The following is a 20,025-nucleotide window of genomic DNA, read 5'->3' as shown; positions in this document are numbered from 1 at the left end:
TATTATAAAAGAAATTGCTCCCCTAAATCTATCAGGTGATAGTCTGTCATGAGTGGGCTGCTGAGGAAGGGACTTGTGTGTGTTGTAATTGTCTTCCTGTGTTCCTGGAGTTTGTGGCCTTTGAAGCATATGAGACACGGAAGATTCAGAAAACGTTCTTTTCTGCCTGCAGATTTGAGAGGGACCCTTGAGATTTTGGGACTAAGAAAAAGGTCCCATTGGTCCCATTAAGTACAGTAGGCCTTCAGAACAGTAGCATGTGTTGTTAAGAGTTCAGACTCAAAGACAGGCAAACTTAGGTTCAAATCCTGACTCTGCCATTTACTGGCTGTATAACCTTGGGCTAATTATTTAACCTTTTTGGCTTTAGGTTGCTTCTCTGTATAATGGAAATATAATAGTATCCATCATGTAGGTGGGAGATGAAATTAAATACGATTTAATATATATTGCATGTAAAATGCTTCGTGCCTACTAAAAGTGAACCCTTATGATTCTCTTCCGTTTGGGCTCACTTGTCATAAGAAGGAAAGGAAATGAAAGGAAGCACTCACCATGGCTGGCTGGGCCTGAGGCCACAGCTTAGGTCTCCTACAGGCTCTCCTGGTCTTCCTCAAGAGGAAGTTCTATTTTGGGAACTGGGAGGAGGTAGCCCTTATCCAAGGAATGTTACTAGCTTCTGAGCTATCTGGGTTAATGAATGGAGATTCCAAACATTGAGGAGGGGCTGGGAATGGCGGGAAGTAATCCCTGAATTGCTGGGATTAAGCTCAAACTGGTGCCATATTGAAGTGCTCCTGGAGGTGTTCACGAAGGCTCCACATTGGCCCTGTCATCCTGATGACCATTCCCCTGGCCATCTGGCTGAGATGAGATGTGCATTCCACACCTCCCATGAGACTGCCGTTGGAGAAGGGAAGACCTAAATGATCTGTGGTTGTTTTTCATCCTCCACTATCTGGGCTCAATCTCATGGTTACTGCACAGAATCCCAGAGAGACAGAATTAAGCCAAAGTTTTAGACATTTCAAATAAAATTACTTATAGATTCTATTCTGGAAGTAAGACCTCTCAAAAGTCCATACTTCTTTTCTCTAAAAGAAACCCTCAATCTCCTGAAAGAGTTTGATATTAAATACTTTTAAATCCTATTTTATGGAAGTTGCTCCTTTCCCCCCGCAAAAAAAATTCTAAAAGAAAGAATAACTTTAGAGCTAGAAGGAGCTTGAAAGATCCTATAGCCTAATTACTTTGTTAAAAAATTAAGACCACAGAACCCTTTATCAAATGAAATGTTACTGTGAAGCCAATAATCTTAAACAGATAAAATTAGAGCTGTTTTGGCTTAAGTATGAGTAGGGGTCTCAGATCTCCAATGGCTGGGTCTCCTCATCACCTGAGAAGCCCCTGAATCACTTCCTCAACGTAGTCATGGAACACAGTTTTAAAATCCCTGCTGTAGCTTATCTTCCTTATTCCAGAGATATGGAAATTAAAGCTAGAGAAAGAGCTAGACTTGACCAAAGTCATAACCCAGTCTTCTGACCTGAAACTCTGTTTTTATGTTTCTACTTAGCCTTAAAATGACCATACTCTTTTAAATTTTCAGGCTTCTTACTTCCATCCCACCTGATCCTTGGATTCGGCGCTATCATTTACAATAAAATAAGGAATGGGTAGAATCTGGAACCCATAATTGTCAGACTATAAAAACAATGGGTTTGATTCTCACCACTATCCTTTGCATCTTAAATTTCTTTCAGGGTGGCATATATCACAGCACATCACGCAGAATAGTGTCACTTCCATATGTTAGCATATAACACTTGAAAATATAAGATTGTTTTTTGTTTTGTTTTTTTTTTTAACCATCATTTTTCAAATTAACGTGGCACACTCCCACAGCCCTCATTCAGGCAAGCCTGGAGATGACAGCCTCCTTCTCCGACGCCCTGCCTCCCATCCCTCTCCTGCTTGCATCCCTTCCGTACAATGTTGCCAGATTAACCTTCTCAAAACACCTCTTTCATCACATCACTCCCCCTCTTCAGTGTCTTCCCACTGCCTTATGGACCAATTACAAACCTCTTGTCTGAAAATTTAAGGTCTCCAAAGTCTGGCCCCAAACTAACCCTCAAGCTCCTGACACTTACAACTTGAGCCCTCTGTTCTGTCAAACTGTTCTGTCCCATGCCTGCCTTGGGACTCCTACACTGAAATTTTCTTTTTTCTGGAAATTTCCCCGTCTCCCATCTGATCCCTGTTTCTCTGCACCCACCCAGACTCCAATCATCTTCAAGACCTTGGTGAGGAAATTCCTAGTGTACTATAAGCATTCAATTATTGTTAGCATTAATTTTATACTACTTTACTTGTCTTCTAATTGCATGTTTTTACCAAATTCTGTAGTCACAATTCTATAAACAGCTTTATTGAGGTATAATTTATATATTATAAAATTTGACTTAGCATGTTTTTAAGGTTTATCTGTGTTGTAGCACATATAAGAACTATACTCCTTTTAATGGCTGAATAATATTCCACTGTATAGATATGGCATATTTTGTTTATTCATTCACCAGCTGATAGGCATTGGGTGATTTTCACTTTTGGCAATTATGAATCATACTGCTATGAATGTTTGCACACAAGTCTTTGTGTGGATGTATGTTTTTGTCTCTCTTGGGTAGATACCCAGGAGTAAAATTGCTAGGTCTCATGGTAAACTTACATTTAACTTTGTAAGAAACTACCAATCTGTTTTCTAAAGAGGCTGTATCATTTTACTTTCCCAACAGTAATGAGTGAAACTGCTAATTTTCCATATCTTCACCAACACTTGTTGTCTTTTTTTTAATATTATGGCCATTCTAGTGGATATGAAGTTGTATCTCATGGTGGTTTTGACTTATATTTCCCAAATGGACTATTTCATTTTAACAATGCATTTGGAATTTTCCCCTCATTTGAATGACAGCTCTTTGAGATTAGGAACTATCTTGCACATCTTTTCTTCATAACATCTAGCACCCTACCTTAGACAAAGTAGATTCATAACTACCTAATGCTTGACACTAAAATATTGTCACTTACTTGTGAAGGAAGGAAAAAGGAATTGGCAATAATTGTCATTTCTATGTATGGCATTTAAAATATATTATCTCACTTAATTCCTAGGCTTGCAAATTAAGCATAAGTGGAAACAGACTGAGAGAATTTAAGTAACTTGCCAACTAGTGAAATACTGAGCTGGGATTTAAACACTCTATAACTCTCTAACTCTGAAGCCCAGGCTATATACGTAAAATAGATAAAAGGTCTTCAGGAAACCTCAGAGTAGAAAATCTTAGAGTGCAAAATGTCTACAAGATGGGCAGGTCTTCCACATTGTGACCTCATAATTAGTATTTCTATCACAATGGTTATTGCTTTTCCAAGCAACTTTTCTCATATTTTGATGAGTTTGAGAGTCTATTAAAAAATTAGCTTCTAGTTCCCTGAATTTATGTGCATTTGGCCTTTCTTTCTCCACCAGTGTTCCACAAGCTGCGGGGAAGGCACCCAGACTCGAAGCGCCATTTGCCGGAAGATGCTGAAAACCGGCATCTCAACGGTTGTCAATTCCACCCTGTGCCCGCCCCTGCCTTTCTCTTCCTCCATCAGGCCCTGTATGCTGGCAACCTGTGCAAGTAAGTATGTCAGGGCTCTGGGAATGGGGAGAGGAAGCCCACACAGCAGCAGCTATAGCCACCACGCCGTGGCCTTCCATAAACTCAAGACCTGTGGGAAATAGTGGGACAGTAGAACCCCACGGAGGGCTGCAGGCAGGAGAGCTCGGCTGGAGACGGAAAAGGAATCTTAATTACACGTGGCCAGGCTAAATTCTCTTCTCCACTGGAAAAACAGTTTGCAGGGGGTAGAGCAAAGTTCACTTGCTGGCATACAGAGATCTGGAAGCTGGAGGCAGTGTATTACTAATGGTGTCTAATGTTATCCACTCTGGGGTTTTAAACGACTCTAAACAGATTTGTTCTGTTTAATATTAATCCCTAGAGCCGCAACACTTCTAGGCTCTCCTTACCATGTCCTTTAGGGCTCTGGTGCCTTGCAGGACCCAAAAGGCAAACATTTAGCGGAAGACATTCTCCTCTCTGTCCTCTGCCTGTTTTTATGATGTTGATTTCTTGTTTAAAAATTATTTTAATGAGAGGAAATGCTTTCCCCCGGGATCCCCCTCCATCTAGAACTCTGCATCTCAGCTTCTAAGGGCAACAAGGCCCAGCAGGGAGACATTGGGTTGCCCACTGCATCTCATTAGTTCTGATTGTGGTGGCAGCTTGATGGTCCACCGCCGGGAATGAGGTCCTCCCGAAAAACACGGGCAGTAAAGGATGGCCCCGGCCAAAATAAACCCTGAAGAATACTTTCTCTCCCGTCCTCCGGCACCTTCATCTCTCCTTCTCTTCTCTACTCCGGTCCTTTCCTTTGCCCCTCTCTCCTGGCTGCATCTCACCCTGGGTTTTCTCTCTCCCCACCTCTTTCTCTGTCCCTTCGGGTTGGCTCTCCTTCCAGGGCCCGGGCGGCCGTCCACGAAGCACAGCCCGCACATCGCGGCCGCCAGGAAGGTCTACATCCAGACTCGCAGGCAGAGGAAGCTGCACTTCGTGGTGGGGGGCTTCGCCTACCTGCTCCCCAAGACGGCGGTGGTGCTGCGCTGCCCGGCGCGCAGGGTCCGCAAGCCCCTCATCACCTGGGAGAAGGACGGCCAGCACCTCATCAGCTCTACTCACGTCACGGTGGCCCCCTTTGGCTATCTCAAGATCCACCGCCTCAAGCCCTCGGATGCAGGCGTCTACACCTGCTCAGCGGGCCCGGCCCGGGAGCACTTTGTGATTAAGCTCATCGGAGGCAACCGCAAGCTCGTGGCCCGGCCCTTGAGCCCGAGAAGTGAGGAAGAGGCGCTCGCGGGGAGGAAGGCCGGCCCGAAGGAGGCCCTGCAGACCCACAAACACCAGAACGGGATCTTCTCCAACGGCAGCAAGGCGGAGAAGCGGGGCCTGGCCGCCAACCCGGGGAGCAGCTACGACGACCTCGTCTCCCGGCTGCTGGAGCAGGGCGGCTGGCCCGGAGAGCTGCTGGCCTCGTGGGAGGCGCAGGACTCCGCGGAAAGGAACACGACCTCGGAGGAGGACCCGGGCGCAGAGCAAGCTCTCCTGCACCTGCCCTTCACCATGGTGACCGAGCAGCGGCGCCTGGACGACATCCTGAGGAACCTCTCCCAGCAGCCCGAGGAGCTGCGCGACCTCTACAGCAAGCACCTGGTGGCCCAGCTGGCCCAGGAGATCTTCCGCAGCCACGTGGAACACCAGGACACGCTCCTGAAGCCCTCGGAGCGCAGGACTCCCCCAGTGGCCATCTCGCCTCATAAACATGTGTCTGGCTTCAGCAGCTCCCTACGGACCTCCTCCACCGGGGACGCCGCGGGAGGCTCTCGAAGGCCACACCGCAAGCCCACCATCCTGCGCAAGATCTCAGCGGCCCAGCAGCTCTCAGCCTCGGAGGTGGTCACCCACCTGGGGCAGACGGTGGCCCTGGCCAGCGGCACACTGAGTGTTCTTCTGCACTGTGAGGCCGTCGGCCACCCAAGGCCTACCATCAGCTGGGCCAGGAATGGAGAAGAAGTTCAGTTCGGTGACAGGTGAGCCTTGTAGCTAACCTGGTCTTGGGAGGGAGGCAAGGGGCCACATCTGGCCCAAGTCACACTACTTACACATTCTTCAAGGTGTTTCCAGGGGTAGGGCTTAGAGCTGGCCTCGGGGACCCCATCATGGGGTGCACGCCCTCTCTTAGCACTGATAGACTACAGGAGCAAAGACAAGCTATTTCATTTTTCTAAACTGTCTGTTCTCATCTTTATAAGGGAATAGCAACATTGCCTACGCACCCCCATCCCTGTAGGATCCCAAAGATAAATGAGATACTCTCTGGATAGCTTTGAACTTTTGGCAGAAAGACATCATTCCAGGCCAAGGCATTATTATGTTACTACTCTGTAAGATTAACCATGGAAAAGCTTTGACACTGGAACACTGACTCCGTGTGTGTGGTCCCCCAGGGCCGGGCAGAGAATGCAGCCAGCACCTGCTGTTTCCCATGGGTGAGCCCATCGTGTGTCTGGGCTGGACAAGGCTGTTTTTTCCAGAAAGCTTTTATTCTCAATGGGACCTGTGATTGATTATCCTAATATCTCCTGTTGTCTCTGTTTTGATGTATCATTATCAGGATGACAGCATGTATCACTTCCTAGTCTCTCTGGGTCATAGCCATTCATAATGTAGAATCAATAGTTGTAGTAGAATTAATAATATTTTTTACCACTACCTGTGCCTTACTTTGTACATATTTTGTCTCTTTTAATCTTTACAGGGGCCCTGGCAATGAAGATAGTTGTCATTAATTGATTAGTGACTATCTGCCAGGCAAATGTAAACTCTTTATGTGTTTTATTTCACTGAATAGAAGTGGATACAATTTTTATCCACACCTTATAGAAGAGGAAATACATAAAGTTAAGTAATTTACTAAAGGTTGTATTTATTATGTGGCAGAGCTACGATATGTAACAAAAAGAACTTCCTTATGGGTAGTCACTTTAAACAATCACGGAATCATAGTCCTCTAGTCTAGATTCCTCATTTTAACCTATCTTCTCAGAATCCAAGCATAATGCTCTTTTCATTAAGTCTATATCTAAATGCTGTTGTTTGACTAATAGTCTTCTCTGGCTTGCTAGCTTTTGGTAAGGAAGGAAAGAAGCCAGCACTTATTGTTCCAGGCACTATGCCAAGTTTATTTATAAGTAACTGCATTTTTTATTCTAACATTCAATTCACAAGATTGACATTATCCTCCAGTTTTATGTAGAAAACCAAGGTTCAGCAGCTCACCCAAGATCACATTTTAGTAAGAGCTGAAACAAGCATTCAATATCAAGTTTATCTGATTCCAAGGAAGAGTTCTGTCTACTCTTCTGAGACTCGGTGAATAGATATATAATAACTTTTGTCCATCCTGCATACATCATTTTTTGCCTTTGTAATATCAATAATACTGCCTCTCAGCCTTAGTACTTATATACCAAATACCTTTGATAACAATACTAAGTATTATTTCTTTGTGCTCCAACTGTATGCCAGATATAGTGCTCAGTGCTTTAAAGGCATTATCTTGTTTAATTTTCCCTCAAAATTGTAGGAACTAGTAGGTACTATTGTAGTTACCACATCTTAGAAAACTGAGGGACAGATGTTGGACCCACAGAGAAACACTGGAAATGGTCTGAACACAGGCAGCATGCCCCAGAGCTTGTGCTTTTAACGTGCCCCTCTGTCCACGCCCTCGCCCTCCAGCCCCCACTACTCATACTTTCCTTGATCAGCTTAACTGCTATGATCCCTGTCGTTTTCCCCAAAAAATCCTTATAACATGGTTGGAAAGATTTCAGTCAAGCCCTTTGAGGTCACTGAGTGGCAGCTCCAGTGTGTGGCCCCAGGGTGATGAGGGGTGGCCTGATACTCAGGTGGGTGGTGCCCTGCAACTCAGTCCTATCGGTGCACCTGCTGTACCTATTACACCACTATCATGCCCTCTCCTCTACCAGCCAGTCAGTTTATCAAGTGTAGGTACAACATTTTATTTCTATCCCCTGGGCCTATTGCCTGGGATTGGTACTATTGGGATTGAAGGGAATCACGACTGGCTGCATGAGGGAAAAGATGGAAATTAACATCTTCCTACTTCCTCCTAAAAAGCTGTGGAACGAGCCAGGGCAATGGGAAGGGGTCATCAGGACTCTGCTCAGCCTTTGCCTGCGGGGAGAACATTGAGCCCCTGGATTAGAGGTCCTGACAATTTCTTTGAGTGTTGGAGACTTTTTATGAAATCCAAGGCCCATGGCCCATCTAGGTCACCTGGTGACTGCAGGAATGATGTGGAAGGAGGTAGACAAGCATCGAGGGGTCCAATCTGATCTTGCCAAGGCCCTTCACTTTTCACGGTCTTAGTCTCTTCATTTCATAAATGAGGAGACTGTACCATATCATCTCTGATGTCCCTCCTACCTCCTTCCCTCATTTACAGAAGGCCACGGAAGGTTAAAACCCATATGCTGATGGGAGAACCTTGACCACAGTAACTTCAGAAGTTGTGGCACAAGTTGTTTCTAAATGCTCCACGAACAGGCTCAGTGATCACATGAGTTTGAGAAGGGCAAACTTAAAGCTAAACAGATGTATGTACTGCTGGATTTTATGTCTATTTTTTTAATATCGCACTTGATTTTTTATTATAAAAGTAATAAAAGGGCCATAAAACAATTCAAATATCTAAATCTATAAAAAGTGTAAGCCTCCCTCTTCCCCCCAATGCTCCCAGAGGCTATCGTTCTTAATAATTTGGTATACATCCTTTTAGAATGTTTATATTTTACTGTATTACATAAAAAGCATATATGCACACATAGGATTTGGGTTTTTTAATAGGATATTAGTCATGTTCAGAAATGTGACTCGGTTTTTACTTAACAGCATGTCTATGAGATGTTTTCATAATAGTATGTAGAGGTCTATATTACCTTTTTTAACAGCTGATTACTGTTCCTGAATACATTTCACTATCCCCCAACTGAAAATTATTTGGGATTTTTCTTTTTATTTTACTCTTTTAAGCATTCCAATGTGTGTTGTGACTTTCCAAGTGGACAATATAGTATGCTGTGTTTTCAAAGTTCTCCTTTAATCACTGAACAATTTTTTGGCTTAGTAATCTCAGGAACACCAATAATTCTTGAAATAGCACTTAGGAAACACACTTTGGCCCTTTTAATTTTTACCTTAATGGGCATTGAGAGTCTAACTCCAATGGCTTTAAGATGGAGAAGGTTCAGTGGAATCTTGATAGAAACAGAGACATGGCAGCCAGGTGCTAAGAACACTAAAGCACTGGGCCTAGGCAAGCAGAGGGCAAGTCCTGGATCCTCCATCATCCAGGACATCGATGTGGGGGAGGGTAGCACTAAGAGGGTAAGAGGGAAGATACCTGACAGGCAGGAACAAACAGTTTTTGCTACCATCACATTTTTTATTTTTCTGGATCTAGCCTTGACTAAGCTTTTCAATGCACGTTAATGGCATGTGGTAAGGAAAAATAAGACATTTCCATTTCTGACCTTTGACATCACAATTTTTCCATTTTTCTTGGCTGCTCAATAAGAAATATGGCTGGAGCTTAGTTTTCTATATCTTTCAAGTTCTGTTTAAGAAAAGAGTGAATGTATCTGCACAGATCATGCAGAAGGCACAGAGCTGCCATTAGGACTGCTTTGCTGTGGGCTGTTGGTGACCTTTCCTGTGCTGGGTTTCATTGCTTGTCATCATTACTATGTCTGCTAGTGGTTCAGAAATGCTCATTTATTTTCAAACAGAAGTGCTGAAATGTCCAGTGTTATAGTTCAGTTCGTCTGTTTTTGCTAAAGGCCCAAATCTACCTTCTGAGCATCTGCAAGATTCAGCTGTGTGTGTTGGTCTGTGGGACTTTGCAATTTGTTAAAGTATCCCCCAAACAGCAAGAGCCATCAAGATAGGTCCAGGTCAGGAAAAAGTGAGAGAAGTCTGTTACTTCTTTGCTTTTAAATATTCTAAAGTTTGATTTGAAAGAATTTAGTTTTAGAAAAGAATCACTAATCATTCCGATACTACTGTGTCTCATCATTTATATAACTTACTAGTTGAAATTCCCATGGTTCTTAGAAATGCATGTCTGTCAACTTTTCAAGCAGTCATTTACAGAGTGTCCTTAGTGTGTTATGACTGGCTGGTTCATCATAATCCCTACTTCCTTTTTCCTTTATTCTGCAAACAGTCTTATGCCTACTCTAAGCCAGACTCTGTGTTAGATACTAGGGATGGAGGAAAAGAAGATTCATTTCCTGTTGATGAAATTCAAAGTCCAGTTTGGGAGCCAGAGGAGTAAATGCAGTATTATAAGGGCTAAGAAAGAGGTATGCATATTTATTCATTGCTTAAGTATTTACTAACCTAACTTGAATATGCCAGGTATACATCGACTTGCTGGAGATATTGTGATAAATGAAACTATGTTCCCTTGGAGTTTACATGCATTTGGAGTTCTGTTCAAATGGCACATATTGGAGAGGCCTTCCTTGTCACTGTATCTAAAAGAGCACCCCTCATCATTGTCTATCCTTTTAACTCTAGTTAGATAATTTTATTCTCTGATGTGTTATATAAATATTTGTTGATTGCCTTTCCACAAGGCTAAAGACTTTCTTTACTGCTGTATCCCCAGTAACTGGCACCAAACGTACTAAATAATAGTGAATGAATTAACAAATGAATGGAGCAAGGCAACAAACACATAAAAGTAAGCAAGAAAAATATCAGGTGGTGATAAGTGTCAGGCAGAAAATTAAAATGGGTGTGATAAGAGAATGATTTGGTGACCGCTTTAGATGGGTGTGCTAAGGAGATCAAACATAAGCCAAGATCTGTCTGAATGATGACCAGTGCCCAGCACTGTGATGTGAGGAGGAAGAACACTCCTGGACAAGGGAAAGGCAGTGCTAAAACCCTAAAGTGACAATGACTTTGTGTTGAAAGAACTCAAAAGAAGTCCATTTGGCTGTTGTAAGGGAGGCAAAAGGTAGAGGTGGTATGGGATGAGGTTGTAAGGGTAACTGGAGACCAAGAGAAGGGGTTCGGGTTTTATTCTGAGTACCACAGGAAGAATTTGGAGGATATTAAACAGGAAAGTGACATGATCTGATTTGCATTTTGCAGATTCACATGGGCTAACTTGTGGCATGTGGATTGTAGAGGTGCTTGATTGGAAGTCGGGGGCTAGTAAGGGGCCATTGTAGTAGCCCCTGTAACACTATTGATCTTTACTGGGCATTAGATACATTGAGATGATAAATAAGGCAAGAACACTTCTCTCCAGAAACTAAGAAACCTTCAAGTGCCGGTGTAGGAGGAAATAACGTACGACCCCAGTTTGTATTGAACTCCAACTTGTAGAATACTTCTCTTTTAAACTTTTAAAAGTAGATTGAAGAGGGATTCAAAAATCCAACGTGCATAATAATTAACAGGAGCTTGTTAGAATGTAGACTCCCACATCCTCCCCTACCATTAGAAACTCTTTCTACAGTAGGGACTCATAATTTGGAGTTAAACAAGCACCACAGGTGACTCTGAAGCCAGATTCAAGGATCACTTTGAAGAAGCACAGGTTTGCTTTGTCAGCTCTAGATTATCGCAACAGCTTCCTAATTCATAATTGTATTCTTTAGACCAGGGGTTGGCAAATTACAGCCAGTGGCTTTAACATTTTTTAAAGGATTATTAAGAATGGCTTTTAAAGAGTTATTAAAAGAGCCAATGAAATTGAGCACAGAGCTGTTAGGTTAACTTGCTCAAGGTCTCACACTTAATAAGTGGTAGAGCTGGGATTTGAAACCAGGCATGTAAAGGGTTATTAAAAGAATGACTTTTACATTTTTAAAAGGTTATTAAAAACAAACAAAAAATTATAATATACAACAAAGACTACAGGTGGCCCTCAAAGCCTAAAATATTTACTATCTGTCCCTTTACAAAGAAGTTTACTGCCTCCTGCTCTAGACCATTCACCATGCTACTGCCAGAGCATCTTTCTAGCAAACCTGTCCATGCTGCTTTCATGCTTAAAAATTCTTTTCGTGGCTTGTCATCACTTGAGGATAAGGTCCAGATGCCTTGGCTTTTATCATTTGACATCCACTTATCTCTCCAGCTTCATCTTTTACCATATCCTTGACCTCATAGAACTGAGCTCTGCCCTTCAGCAGTACACAAATACTTGCTGTTCACAAATGTGCGTGGGGCCTTCTGACCCACTTTGTCTGGCTAACTCCTGCCCTTCCTTACAGGAAGCCTATCCCCAAAGCCAGGTCAGATGACCCCCTCCATCACCCACATAGTACCCTATGCATAATACTCTCTCGGCCTTACCATTGTGTATTAAAATTAGCTGTTAGTTTTTCTGGAGTTTGTTAATCATTCTCGAGGGCCTATATTTAAGAATGTGTCTTATTTTCTCCATAATTCTAAGAACATGATAGACACTCAACAAATAAAAAACTGAATGAATAAATAAAGGAATGAATAGTTGGATGCCCACGATTAGGAGGGAGGTTTTCTTATTGTGAGGAGACTGCAGTCTGCAAGGTTTTTTATAATCTGGATTTCCAGTCTCTAATATGCCATTGTGGCAGAGTTCCAGAATGATACCTGCTCCTAACTAAACATTTCTGACTTGCCCATATGTTCTCCACTAAAGAAGTTTCAGGAAACCCTGAGATTCTGTGACACAACTGTGCAATTTGAAAAGCACTGCTGTAGTGTGTATAAGTACAGAGAGTAAATCTCCCATCACATCCCATCTCCCACCACATCCAGGCCAGTGGAGAAATCATCAGGCTCATCAACACAGGTAACATTTATAGAGCACTTACAATGGGCTTCAGGTGTTCATTTATCCTCACAATAACCCTTTGAAGTTACTATCCCAATTTTACAGATATTGGAGTTGAAGCATGGAGATGTTAGATTAACTCGCTCAAAGTCTCTCACTTAAAAAGTAATCGAGCTGGGGCGAGACGCGGTGGCTCACGCCTGTAATCCCATCACTTTGGGAGGCCGAGGTGGGCAGATCACAAGGTCAAGAGATCGAGACCTCCTGGCCTACATTGTGAAACCCTGTCTCTACTAAAAATACAAAAATTAGCTGGGCATGGTAGTGCATGCCTATAGTCCCAGCTATTTGGGAGGCTGAGACAGGAGAATCACTTGAACGCAGGAGGTGGAGGTTGCAGTGAGCTGGTATCGTGCCATTGCATTCTGGCCTGGGTAACACAGTGAGACTATCTAAAAAAAAAAAAAATTAATGGAGCTGGGATTTGAATCCAAAGCAGTCTGGCTTTTGGAACTATTTCTTTGTATTGATTATAACCTTAGTTGAATACAGGGACTTGCCACTGTTTTATAAGAAGGCCACTGGGGTCAACTAGACCCAGCATAAATTAACATTCAATATTCTAGCCAACTGGCTTCCAGCTCATGAGGTTTTTGTTTTTATTTTGGCATAACTGCTTTAAATATAGCCTTTTCTTCTACTGATAGCTCTACCTTTATATATACACATGTATATGCAAATATGCACCAAATTAGGTACTCAGCAAACATTATAATTGCTACATTTGTGTGTGTCTGTGACTGCGTATGTTTGCAGTGTTGATGGCTCAGGCACATGTGTGGTTAGAGACCTAGACCACAGGCAATATGAAGCTAAACTGTTCCTCGCTTTCAGTCATTCTATATAAACACTGAGCACACATTTGGAGATGAGACTCAGGCAAAAGCTAACTCCAGTCTGCTTTTGGATAGAGTATAACACCCCTAGCCAAAGAATCTGGTAAATTATCCTTCTCTACATCTAACACCAGGAGGCTTACGTAATATGGACAAATATATGTTCACTATTCCTACGTCTGAATCCAGTTCTAGAAACAATACCTGGAAGGGCAGTGCTGACTTCCTTGTAGAAAAGCCAGATTCTCCAAAATTGGCACTGCACATTGGATTACCAAATTAGGAAAAATTACTGGATGAGGATTGATCATTCCCCCAAGAAACACCTCAATATTGCTGATAGCACCACACTGTCAGGGAAGGCCTTGCTTACCACTTAACACTATTGAACCAGGAGTAACCCAAAATCACAGATTCCTCATAGCTCAGCTGGTTTAAGTCTGTAAGCTTTTAAGTAAGACTTTCTTTTCTTTTCAAAAGGAATGCAGGTGAACATAAAGAATAATATGAAACTAGATGCTTGAAGAAAATACTTATTTCTTCCTGTGGGTGGGAGGTCACTCCCAGGTGATACTCCACCTAACATGGAATCCTAGGGAAATGGCTAAGTCTAAGGAATTTCAGCCTTTTAATCCCTAAGCCTGTTCCCTGTTTTCCTTCTCTTCTGGGCCTAGGTGTTCCCAGCTTATCCTCCCCACCCCCTTCAGCCAGAGGGGCAACCTGATGGCACATCAGTTAACACAAAGGGCAGCCCACGGTGGTAGGAGACAGTAAGGCTGGAATCAGAGCAACTTTGGCACAAATCCCAGTTCTGCCACTTAGTATTGTGAGTCTACTTTTATCTCTCTGAACCTTGGTTTTCTTATTAGTTAAATTAAAATGATACTAATACAATTAGGCACTTTTATTCTGCCCTTCAGACTAGCAGAAGTGCAAAGAACAGAAATAATGTCTGTAACGTGCCTGACACACAATGGATACTCATTTGCCAGTATCCAAAATCGTAGTCATTTAGACATGGGGCCATTGTATCACACTGTCTTCCAGGACATCTCAAACTAAGCAGCTTCACTCTTATTTGAGGAACATCTAGGTAGTTGTTCAAAGAGTTGGGTTAGCAAGGTTTCTAGGAAAACAGCACGATGGAGAATTATCAGCCTAAATCCAGGCATCACGAGGGGATGTTGATATTCTACTGACATTCTTTGCTATCATCTCTGAGCTGATAGGAAAGTGAAATCTGTAGCCTCTAAATGATTATATTTCCCAGAATGTTTTGTACAGTGTTCCAAAGTGGTGTTGAATAGGAGATGAATTAAGGCGTATTTGGAAGTCTTTAACTTGGGCAACACAGAGTATCAGCAGATGGAAACTTCTCAGAATGGAAGTGAGGATCAGATGGGAAATTCCTCCAGGGTCAATTTCAGAACCATAGTTGTGAATAATTCTCTATGTACAAGTCATAAGCACATGAAATGCAGTTTCCAAGTTTGCAGATAATATAAAAACTAGAGGCAGGGAAGATAGGGAAGGAAAAATAAGCCCATTTCAGTTTGGTTTGGCTTGTTTCCCTTATAGAGCTAAAGGAAATGGAGATGACAAATGTTTTTCCCAGTTGAAAAGTGTAAGAATAGCAAGCCAGAGAAAAAAGAACCGTCCCAGTAAATACATAAGCCTCACAAAAGGAAAGTATTGAGTGTCAACACAGTGGTCGCAGAAATGACCATCATGAATCATGCAGGTGAAGAGCATTGGAGGATAGTAGACAACCAGTGGCAACCAGACAGCACTAGTGAGGCTTAGAGTCAGGGACTATCTATTCCCTGAAATGCTAGGGGATCTCCAGAGATCCCCCTAGCAGTTAGTTTACTCTTCCTGGAAGAGTGGTCTTAGCACATGGCAGAGTTCCAGAAAAGTGGTTAACTGTTTTAGTATAAATAAGGATGTCACTGAGATCAACCAGAAATGAAAATTTTTCCATGTTATATGCCAGAAGTCAGCAAACTTTTCTAGTAAAGGGCCAAATAGTAAACATTTTAGGATTTGCAGGCATCAGGAGTAAGGAATGACCTTTGACTATTCTTAAACGGACTATACTCAACTCTGTCATTATAGTGTGAGAGCAGCTGTAGATAATACTTTAATTTGTATGCTAGTTTTCCAATAAAACTTTATTTATAAAAGCAAGTGGTAATTGGCTGCAGTTTGAGGACCCCTATCCCAAGTGGATAGGAAATCCAGTCAGTCATTTCATGCAGAGGTTTGTCATTTGAAATGAGTTACCCAGCAAGCAGATAAAATACACATATTAGCAAATTCAAGACTCTATGAACTTCTGAAAGAGAAGGAAGTTAAAGGGTCTGGCAAAAAGAAGACCAGAGTTAAGAATGTGTGGTCAGGTGGCCTTTCCCATTCCAAAAATATTTTCTATACTTCCATCTGAGCAACCATGAAGCTTCTGGCATTAAATAACTTTTAGTTGGCAATTACATTAAAAACAGCAAAGGTTAAAAAAAGTTGCCCTAGCCAAATGGTGATATGAAACTCTTCATGAACCTCAAATCTGTTGCCCAAAATTTTTGTACAAAATAAAATTTTCCCTTGCAAGCCTCTGGGCTACTGTAATTTTGGGTTTCAGAAAAGTAATCCTGCTCACGGAGGAGATCTCAGAGCATTCCTTTTGCCTCCCGTTTGAAAGTATCTAAAATCCAGAATATTTTTTAGTGATTGTCCATTTCCCTAAGTAACTACAACCCTTGACGTTAATTACCCCCCTGCCCCTGCAACCACCGAAAATGAGGCCAAACCATAAGGCTGCCAACTAGGCCCCAGTGAATTCCTGGATGCTGTCAGTTTAAGAACAGTCAAAGGTCATTCCTTACTCCTGATGCCATCATGTACTAGCTGAGCAAATTGCTTCTGTGAACTTTTGCCTGCTCTCTAAAATGGGAAAATAACATCAATCTAGTAACATGGTAGTAAGAATTCAATAATATAAAGCATATACATTTGCCTATAAATACTAGCATCCACTCCTGCTTTGTGGTAGATTCCATTATCCTAATCTAAGGAATCCCTAAGCAGAAAAATACTCATTTTAGGATCAGGAAAAGACCTCACCATCTGGTCGTATAAATAGGAATTTGGGGCTCATGTTATTTGCACAAACTTTGCTTACTTGCTCCTGAGTTCACTGTTTTCCAGCTCTAACTCATTTGCTCTTGTTTGTATTCCTTTCTGAAACTGCAGAATTCTGGCTAGTTGTTTTTTTTTTTTTAAGTGTTCTAAAATTTCAGTATTTGGTTAATGATGTTAATACAGTTATGGAAATAACTAGTTGTCCTTATTCAGAGATTCCTGAGTCAAGAATAGAATTAAGGTAGTTGCCAACCCAACGTGCTACGTGGCCTCACTTCTCTGCTCCTCTTTTCTGCTCCCTTGTCCCATGCACAGCAAACCCGTTGCTCCCTTTCTATACACCCAATTTATGTTTTTTCATTGAAATCTCTACATTTCCCATTTCCCCATGTCTTCACAACACCTAGAATTTATAAGCCCTGGCATGAAGAGTGAATGGTAATGATCATGGCGATGTTAACAACTGTAACAAAATCATAATCACCTACATTTCTGTAGTTTTTTACTACATGCCAGGCGCTTTTCTGTGTCTTTTAAATACATCAGCTTATACAGAATTCTCACAACAACCCTAGGTGGGTACTATCATTCTCATTTTATAAATGAGGAAACTGTCACTGAGAAGTAAATTACTTGCCCAAGGCTACAGAGCTACTAAGTGGCAAAGCAGGGATTTGATCCCATCATTAATGGCTCCGGAGTCTGTCCTCTGAACCACTGTCCGCTATGCTATATTGTGGATATAATCATTTTCAGCCCCGTTGCTTTGAAGGTAACCAAATGAGTATTTATTACGTATTTATTTAGTGTGCCAGCACTATGCTGAATACTGAAGAGAGAACTATGAATGAGATAATAATTTATAATCTCACTGAAGAAAGGAGACACTGTTGATTGAAAAAGGCTTCGTAGTGGAGTTTAACAACTAGATCAGGAAACGGACAGATTCTTCTGTAGCATAGCAGCACAAGAAAATAGAACTAGAACTTGTTCTTAAGGGAGGGGGAGGAGGAGGAGCCTGTCTTTAGCCCCAAGCTAATGACAAGGAGAGTCAAAGAGGCCATCTTGACTAGAGTGACAAGTTTGTATTGGGATGTGGGGCAGATAAGTTTGAAAAGAAGAGGAAGCTACTGTTCTACAGAAAAAGGATACACCCACAATTTCTAGCTTCCAGTCCTGTGTTGAGGCCTAAAATAGGTTTAGGAAAGTATACCAGTCAAAATGAGAGGCCTGAGGTGGCACAATAACATATCCCAGGTAGTAGATGGGCATTTCTCTACCCAGAACCTGAATATTTTGTCGACAACTAGAAATTCCAAGAAGGTTACTTAGGTTATGTGTACCATCAAAAAAAAAAATCAGTTATTAGCTTTATCTGGTGTTTAAACTGAGAACTTTTTACTTGGAAAACAGTAAGAATGAGTCTATATACTCTTCTATGAGATCTTCACAAGAACACTGTGAGGTCAGTATTAACCTCAATTTATAGAAGAAACTTAAAGGCTCACACAGTCGAATGACTTGCCTGAGGCCACCACATGACTCTAGACTGGAGTCCGAGTCTCTTGGCTCCAATTTGGGAAGTCTTCCCCTCCACAAGGCAGCTCCTCATAGCTGGGCATGGAGATCAATTTAAGAAGTAGGTTCACGCAAGACAGTGGTGTTCACAGTTGAGCCAAAGATCCAGAGGACCCCATGATGCCACCCTACTCACAGAACTTCCAGAGACTTTCCTTTATACACCTGGAGCTGCCTTTATTTCAAATAAGAGCCCTTAAGCACTACACATTCCAAATGCAGAGGAGATAATTTAGCCTGAAAGAGATTGTACTTGGTAGAAATGGCCTGTGAGCATTTTGTCCATATCTTATTCTCATGCATGACAAGGATTTTTACTTATGTACTAAAACAATTTCTTGCACCCTCTCAGCTGGTCCTTAATTTGTAGCATGCTTGTGAAGGCATATTGTCACATAGAAGCTTCCAAATAAAGGCCCCCAGAAAAACAAAACTCCTCCTTCATTTTCTGGCTAGAAGTAGGGTCAAATAAGTAAAGTAATAAATTTTAGGCTAGAAAAATAAAAAGTGTGGTACAGGTCTGGGAGGAAGTCAGGGAGTATTGATATACCTAGCATGACCACAGTACCACTTGCTGTGTAGGTCTTAATTGCACCCATTCTATGTCCCCACACCCTCTGATTCCATAAATTCCAAAACAGCTCCAAAGGAATCCTATTGGTTTTGTTCAGAAAGCAGCCCTATGTTTCTCTGCCTGCTCATTCTAAAGCAAGCCTATCAAATTTGGAAACTAAATATAAGCTGACAGAAATCAGCTACTAGCGAATTAAGCTAAATTAATAGAGTAGACTACTGAAATACAAAGAAAATGTTTTTTTCCAGGAATCTTTCTCTCTAGTCGCCAGGCTAGGTAAACTGAAGCAAGCCTCCCTCTCTGCAGCAAGCCCTTTCCTTTGCCTGGGGGTGCTTCCCAGAGAGCCCTGCATGGGGCCCCCCTCCAGAACTACTGCTCTGCCTAGTGGCAGCCTTCAAGCCTTCATCTACCAATTTTATGGGCATATTGTATGCATAATAACAGGAGTCAAATCCTCCCCTATCCCTGAAAGGACTTATGTCTTAGTGGATTTTAAGAGAAAGGGAAATAACATCCAAATGGGCCAAATGTACAAAGAACACACTGTGGGCAGCTTTCTAATTACAAGAAGAAAGCATGACTAAACAGTTGAGTCTTATGGTGGTCCCAAAGGGATTATAGGGTGGAAAAAAAAAAAGTGCTGGACCAAAAACAAGAGATTCTACTTCAAATCCTGACTCTGCCCCCAAATAACTATGTACCCTTCAGCTAGACAGTTCCATTTTATAAATATAAGTGACTTTTATAAGTATACACAGTAAGTGAGAAATTCAGGCTTTCTCCCATGTAGATTTTGTCTTAAGATAATATTTAAGACTGTTTTTATGAAAGTAAATACTACAGTTTCTCTATCTATGTATACATTGTTTATGGAATAATAGACTATACAAATGCTAAATCTCATGATCTACCCGTCACCCTTTCCATTGCCGCTACTCCTATTCTAGTTCCAATCCTTACCACTGTGCCCCCTGTGATGGATCACCTCCCTTCCTTTCATCAGCCTTGTAGGAATTCTTTTCCAGGCTTCAGACACGGGCAGAAAGCATGGTGGCTTACTTAGTGCCTGGAGAAACCAGTGTAACTATAAAAACTAACCCCCACCTAAAAATAAATGGGCCAGGGTAGGAGAGGGTTACATCCTCTGCCTGAAATCAGACAGGTGCAGTAGTTGTATGCAAAAAAAAAAAAAAAAGATTCTAATATGGAGATCTAATAAGTTGCCAATATCATGTGACCCTCTCACTCCTTCCTCACAATTTCCTCATCCTCCCTCCTCCCTCACGGTTAATTTGCCATTCAGAGTGT

General features: G+C 42.0%; 1 protein-coding gene across 7 annotated transcripts in view; it reads left to right on the top strand.

The window, feature by feature from the left end:
* The window catches only part of ADAMTSL1 (ADAMTS like 1), a 443,802-nt gene that overhangs the window by 298,703 nt on the left and 125,074 nt on the right, over nucleotides 1–20,025 (top strand). For all 7 annotated transcript variants that reach the window (XM_063650521.1, XM_054500641.2, XM_063650519.1 and 4 more), the window contains 2 exons: nucleotides 3,536–3,689; nucleotides 4,573–5,698. In XM_063650521.1, coding sequence (XP_063506591.1) covers nucleotides 3,536–3,689; nucleotides 4,573–5,698 — 1,280 coding nt within the window. The remainder of the gene's footprint in view (nucleotides 1–3,535; nucleotides 3,690–4,572; nucleotides 5,699–20,025) is intronic.

The sequence above is a fragment of the Pongo pygmaeus genome, chromosome 13 (genome assembly GCF_028885625.2).
Source record: "Pongo pygmaeus isolate AG05252 chromosome 13, NHGRI_mPonPyg2-v2.0_pri, whole genome shotgun sequence".
NCBI classification, from domain to species: Eukaryota; Metazoa; Chordata; class Mammalia; order Primates; family Hominidae; genus Pongo; species Pongo pygmaeus.
The sequence above is the reverse complement of the archived record's forward strand: the minus strand, read 5'-3'. Positions and strand labels throughout refer to the sequence as shown.